The following is a 6,137-nucleotide window of genomic DNA, read 5'->3' on the forward strand; positions in this document are numbered from 1 at the left end:
TCTCAGCCCACATGGGCTCCCCCATGGGCACACACGTCAGCCTCTGTGTGGGTTGCCCTGAACGAGCCCCGGTGGTCCAGGCGAGGTCTGCAGGGCACAGACTGTCCCGTCCGCATCCCCCCAGCTCGTGGCGATCATCTCCGAGGCCTCCAGCTCCGGCATCTCCCTCCAAGCTGACCGCCGCGTCCAGAACCAGCGGCGCCGGGTCCATATGACGCTCGAGCTGCCCTGGAGCGCTGACCGTGCCATCCAGCAGTTTGGTGAGCCCCAGCCCAGGCCGCCCTGCCCCGGGCCTCCCCGCCCTGTGCCGCTGGTCCCTGAGAGCCCTCTCTGCCTTTAGGCCGGACCCACAGGTCCAACCAGGTCTCTGCCCCCGAATACGTCTTCCTCATCTCCGAGCTGGCTGGGGAGCGCAGGTTTGCCTCCATTGTTGCGAAACGGCTGGAGAGCCTGGTGAGTGGGTGGGCGACTCCCAGAGGGAGGGCTGCGGCGGGACAGCGGGAGGGGCAGGGGCAGCTCGTGACAGCCTTCCCCACCCCCACCCCGAGCAGGGGGCTCTGACCCATGGGGACCGCCGCGCTACTGAGTCCCGTGACCTGAGCAAGTACAACTTTGAGAACAAGGTACCTGGGGAGGGCCGGGGGCAGCAGGGGACATGTCCCACGCCCAGGCCAGCCTCTGACTCGGGCCCTCCTGACCCCCCTCACCCCTCCACTCAGTACGGCGCCCGGGCCCTCAGCAGTGTCCTCACCACCATCCTGAGCCAGACTGAGAACAAGGTGCCACTGCCCCAGGGCTACCCCGGAGGAGATGCCGCCTTCTTCCGGGGTGAGCTGGGGGCAAGTGAGGGTCTCTGGGGTGTGGGGCAGCTTGGCCCTGAGCTCTTTGGAGCACTGGAATTGGCAGACTGGATTTGTGTCCAAAGACTCCTCCCGCACACATTTACCAAGGGGGCCTCCGTGGCAAGGAGGACCCCGGGCTGGCTGGGGAGGGAGGTGGGCGAGTAGCACACATTTGAGGCCCTCCCTTCCACAGACATGAAGCAGGGCCTGCTGTCCGTTGGCATTGGTGGGCGCGAGTCCAGGTCTGGCTGTCTGGATGTGGAGAAGGGTGAGTCCTGTAGGCAGCCCCCCAGCGGGAAGGCCCCCACACCTCCCAGGCAAGGCCCCCTCCTGACACAGCCTGAGCCCCCTCCCCACCTGCCCACCAGATTGCTCCATCACCAAGTTCCTGAACCGCATTCTGGGGCTAGAGGTGCACAAGCAGAACGCGCTGTTCCAGTACTTCTCGGACACCTTTGACCACCTCATCGAGATGGACAAGAAGGAGGGCAAATACGACATGGGCATCCTGGGTGAGGGCCACAGTGGGGGCCGCATCTACCCCACCCCCCGCCCCCGCCCCAGGCAGAGCAGGGAGTGGCCCTGGTAGTATTGCGCCTGTCCCAGCGCCACCCTCCTACCAGATGGAGAGACTGAGGCCGTGCAGGGCAGTCCCAGCTCCATACACCACCCAGAGGGCCTTGGAGGTACAGGACTTGGGGTGTCATGAATATTCCAGGGATAGGGGGTGCTACTGCAGCCGAGTGCTGTCCTGTGCTGGGGGACCACAGGGCCCCCTTCTTGGGTGTCCCCCAAGGACTGGAGAGTGTTATTTAGATGGGAGGCATGTATTGGCATGCTTCGTGTGATGGTGGTAAGCCTGACACGTTTGCTCTCATTGCCCCACAAGCCACGTCCTCGCCAAGAACAGCAGGGGCCCAGAGGCTTCAAACTCTCCTGAGAGGCCAGAGTCAGTATTTTCAGCTTTGGGGCCCAGTCTCTTGAGTGTTCAACTTGTGTGAAAGCACACACTATTGGAAAATGAATGGCTGGGGCCATGTGCCAATAAAACTTTATTCATAAAATCAGTGGCGGGTAGAGTTTGCTGGCTCTCACGTAACCACCCCACAACAGCCATGCAGAGCAGACTGTATGTTGTCTGTAGTTACACCGAGTGTGAGTATCCAGCAGGTGCTGGGGGAAGGGGGTGTTGGACCCCAGGCTACCACTGGAGGGGCCGCTTGCCATCCAGGATGCCGGGTAGGGTTGGGTCCAGGCCTCTCTGCTGGGGGAACCCTCCACTGTGCTCCCCGGTGGGCATCTCCGGGTGTACCCGAGAACTTGGGATTGCCAGCCCCCAAAGCCCAGAGCCTGGAGCCTGCTGAGCCACACAGGGCCTCAGGGCCTGCTGAGACCCACCGAGCCAGGCCCCGGGGGGCGGGGCGGGGGGCAGGCGGGAGGGTCTCACCCCTGCATGTCCTTCCCATGTCCTCCACAGACCTGGCTCCAGGCATCGACGAGATCTATGAGGAGAGCCAGCGGGTTTTCCTGGCCCCCGGGCATCCACAGGATGGGCAGGTGGTCTTCTACAAGGTGAGGAGACACAGGCCCGCCCAGCGCATGCAGGCCGGGCCCCACCGCCGGGCCCCTCGGCTGCTCTAAGCCCTCCTGCTCTTGCAGATCAGTGTGGACCGCGGCCTGAAGTGGGACGAGGCTTATGCCAGGTCGCTGGAGCTGACGGGCACCAACGATGGCTTCTACCTCTCCTTAAAGGTGGGCGGCTGCGTGGCCGCCCGGGGCCCCAGGGGCAAGACCCCGGCGGAGGGGAGCGGGCAGGGGAGGGGCAGGGGGAGGAGGGCAGCAGCCCCCACCTCCCCGCCTCATGCGAATGCCTTCCCAGGTTCGGGGCAACAAGCTGAGCTGCCTCCTGGCCGAGCAGAACCGCGGCAAGCACTTCACCGTGTACAAGCCTAACGTGGGTCGGCAGAGCCAGCTGGAGACTTTCGACAGCCTGTGCCGGAAGTTCCGCCGGGTACGCGTGGGGCTGAGGGGTCTGGGTGCGGCCGTGGCGCAGGGCGCCTCTTGCTCTCCGGGTGCCCCTGGCGGGCCCTCCGTGTGCGGGTCCCCTGGCAGCCGGGGGCGCCGAGCACTGGGGGGCGTGGCGGCCGGCGGGGGCAGGTGGTCACGTGGCTGCGTGTCCCCAGGTGACGGCGGAGGAGGCCAGGGAGCACTGGGAAAACAGCTACGCCTTGTCGCTGACGCACTGCAGCCACACTGCGTGGTGAGGGCCAGGGTGGGACCGGGCGGGGTGCCCTCCCCACAGAGCAGCTGTACGCGGGGGGCGGGGGGGGGCGCAGGAGGGGGCGTGTCCGGGACTCCCGCGAGGAGCGCGGCGGGGCGCGGCGGCGCTTCCGGTCTGAGCCTGGCCTCCCCGCGCGCGGCGCAGGAACCGCCACTGCCGGCTGGTGCAGGAGGGCAAGGACTGCGCGCAGGGCCTACGGCTGCGCCACCACTACATGCTGTGCGGGGCCCTGCTGCGCGTGTGGGGCCGCATCGCCGCCGTCATGGCCGACGTCACCAGCAGCAGCTACCTGCAGATCGTGCGCCTCAAGACCAAGGACAAGAAGAAGCAAGTCGGTGAGCGCGCGGGCACGCCGACGGGGGTGGGGGCGGTGGGCACCGCCGCGGGGCCCCTGACCGTCCGTCCCGGCCCCCAGGCATCAAGATCCCCGAGGGCTGCGTGCGCCGTGTGCTGCAGGAGCTGCAGCTCATGGATGCGGACGTCAAGCGCAAGAACGCGCGGTGCCAGGTCTTCCCCGCGCCCCTGCCCGCCCTGCGCCCGCTCGCGCTGCCCTGCGGCCCCGGCGAGGTCCTGGACCTCACTTACAGCCCGCCGGCCCAGGCCTTCCCGCCGCCCTCGCCCTTTGCCTTCCCGCCCCCGCCCCCGGACCCCGCGCCTGCCCCGAGTGGCCTGCCGCTGGGCGCCCCGGACACTGCAGCGGACCCCGCGGCCCTGGCGCACCAGGGCCGCGACATCAACTTCAAGGAGGTGTTGGAGGACATGCTGCGCTCCCTCAACGCTGGGCCGCCCACCGTTCCCCCTGGGCCGGGCGCAGGGGCAGCAGGGGCGCCCAGTGGGGGCGGGGGCCCTGAGCGGCAGAGCGTCATCCAGTTCGGCCCCCCCTTTCCAAACTCCTAGGGCCGGCAAGCGACCGGCAGCCGGTGTCCAAGAGGAAGCTTAGTTATCTGCAATACGCACCACGTCCACAGGGACTCTCCTACCCACGTGGGTGGTAGCGGGGCCAGGCTCCCCGCTGACTACCAGAGAGGGGGGCTGCGGTGCCCCTCCTCCAGTTCCGGAGGCCTCCTCTGCAGTGCCTTCCCTGCCGGCGGCTGGGCAGACCCCTCAAGATGCTGCCCGCCCTTCCGGGCTCTCCGAGGCAGTGCAGGTCCCACTCAGGATGACTCGGGGTCTAGGCTTGGGCAGGGCCTGGGGATGGGGGGCCCACCCTCCCTGTGCCTCTGTCCTCTCCTGCCCCCCCAGGCCTAGGCAGGGGCTCCCCAGCCCACCTCACCCCACCCACCTTACAGGGCCTGGTCTGACCGGAACCCCTGAAATCCACAAAACTGGGTGGCCCCAAGAGCTGGAAACTCAGGAAACCCCAGGTGCTCAGGGCCCTGCCTTCTCTGGGGGGCTCCATGGGACAGACCCCTCCCCCCATTAATATATGCAATTCTTTCCCACTCTGTTTGCTCCCTAAATTATTGCCCGGCCACCTCTCCCAGGCCCCAGAATCTGCCGTGGAGCTGGCGGTGTGGACGGGCCCCCTGGTTTCTATGTGTATTTATAATGAATTCAAGTGTACATATGTAAAGAGATCTTTTTTTAAAATATATGTGCCTTTTCACTACTTCCCAGATTGTCTGCTTTTCCAGCCTGCAGAGACAGCGGGGAGGGGAGGGGGGCCGCGGCATGCCTCCTCCAGGAGCATAGCCGATGCCCGCAGCGACCCCGGTCAGGGGCGGATGAGGTGGCTGTCGCCTGTGGAGGGCAGCCAGGGTGGGTGAGACCAGCCCACTCCTCTCCCAGACCCATGTGAGGCCAAGGCCTGTGCTAAGGACGAGGGCCAGGCTGGAGGAGGCAGGTCCCCCAGGGGCCACTGTCTGCTGTCATCCTGTCACCAGCGTGGCAGGCTGGCTGCTTCCAGACTAGCCATGCCAGGCTACGGTGGCTTGGACCGGACGCTGGTCGCCTCCTGCCTGCTAGAGACACAGACCCCACCCTGGGACGCTCCTGGTGGTGCGCTGAGACCAGTTCCTCCCATCGCTGGTGTGCCCAGCTGTGGTCCCCGTTTTGGTTTTTTTCCCAAGGTTGCCTCAGGCAGGTGGGGTAGCCCAGGTGCAGGAGGGCCCGGGAGCTGGACCCTTCCTGGAAGCCACAGGGAGCATACTTGGGTCTGGCCCTGAAGTTAGAAGGGTCTGTCACCCGCCAGAACGTGGACAAGTGAGGAGCCAGGAGACCCTAGGGGAAGCAGCTTAGGGTGGCTGGGGTTGCTCTCAACCTGGTTATTCCAATTTTCCAGCCCCGCCCCTGTGCTACTGACCTTTACTGGAGGTACTGGAAATTGGGGGGTGGGTGCGTAGGCAGGGCAGGCTCAGTCAGTCTCCAGCCATGCCATTTCCCCACCCCCTCGCCAGGAGGCCCACAGCCTCCCAGGCCCCCCAGAACAGGGACAGGGGCCCATCCGAAGGACCCTCCTGGCCTCAGGCCATTCCCCACCCCTCCTGGGGCGAGGGGGTGTAGACAACACTCCCCTCCTTCTGCCAGATGAGGCCCCGTGGGCGGGCCTGAGTGCCCTGACTCAATGTCCAACAATGAGGCCAGTGTGCCCGGCACGGCTCTATGCCCAGACCAGCTTGGCCTGATGCTCAGCCCCAGGTGCCTGGCTCCCCCAGTAGGCAGAGCCACAAGGCCCAGGCCCCCTGACCTTCCCCTCTAGGCACTGGGGAAGACTAGCCCCAAGCAGGCCCTGAACAGCTGTCTCCTCGCAGGTTAACACCCTGGGCCAGGAGTAAAAGCCAGTAAATCCTATTACCTCCTCCAGGATCTGCTCTGCCTGCCCTCAATGGGTGGGGCTGCTGAGATCAGCAGTGGGGCCTCAGGACAGACACAGCCCTAGGAGCCCAGAGCGCTCAGAACTCGGGGAAGCCCGGGGAGTTGCCAGGACCTGCCCCTGAACCAAAAGGGGCCCGGGACAAAAGCCTCCCCCACCTGCCCCCCAACCCCACCCCAGGGAGGTAGGAGCACGCAGCAGG

The 6,137-nt window shown here is 66.1% G+C and overlaps 1 protein-coding gene across 2 annotated transcripts in view; it reads left to right on the plus strand.

Annotated features, from left to right (window-relative positions):
• The window catches only part of SBNO2 (strawberry notch homolog 2), a 36,528-nt gene extending 31,796 nt beyond the window's left edge, over window positions 1-4,732 (plus strand). For both annotated transcript variants that reach the window (XM_025861120.2, XM_025861121.2), the window contains 12 exons: window positions 125-260; window positions 341-453; window positions 552-623; window positions 720-828; window positions 1,036-1,110; window positions 1,211-1,354; window positions 2,320-2,414; window positions 2,502-2,594; window positions 2,722-2,853; window positions 3,026-3,102; window positions 3,268-3,458; window positions 3,539-4,732. In XM_025861120.2, the coding sequence (XP_025716905.1) occupies window positions 125-260; window positions 341-453; window positions 552-623; window positions 720-828; window positions 1,036-1,110; window positions 1,211-1,354; window positions 2,320-2,414; window positions 2,502-2,594; window positions 2,722-2,853; window positions 3,026-3,102; window positions 3,268-3,458; window positions 3,539-4,020 (1,719 nt within the window). In that variant the 3' untranslated portion in view covers window positions 4,021-4,732. The remainder of the gene's footprint in view (window positions 1-124; window positions 261-340; window positions 454-551; window positions 624-719; window positions 829-1,035; window positions 1,111-1,210; window positions 1,355-2,319; window positions 2,415-2,501; window positions 2,595-2,721; window positions 2,854-3,025; window positions 3,103-3,267; window positions 3,459-3,538) is intronic.
• The last annotated feature ends 1,405 nt before the right edge of the window (window positions 4,733-6,137 follow it).

The sequence above is a fragment of the Callorhinus ursinus genome, unplaced genomic scaffold (genome assembly GCF_003265705.2).
Source record: "Callorhinus ursinus isolate GAN/ISIS: 27379988/994484 unplaced genomic scaffold, GSC_fseal_2.0 scaffold77, whole genome shotgun sequence".
Taxonomy (NCBI): domain Eukaryota; kingdom Metazoa; phylum Chordata; class Mammalia; order Carnivora; family Otariidae; genus Callorhinus; species Callorhinus ursinus.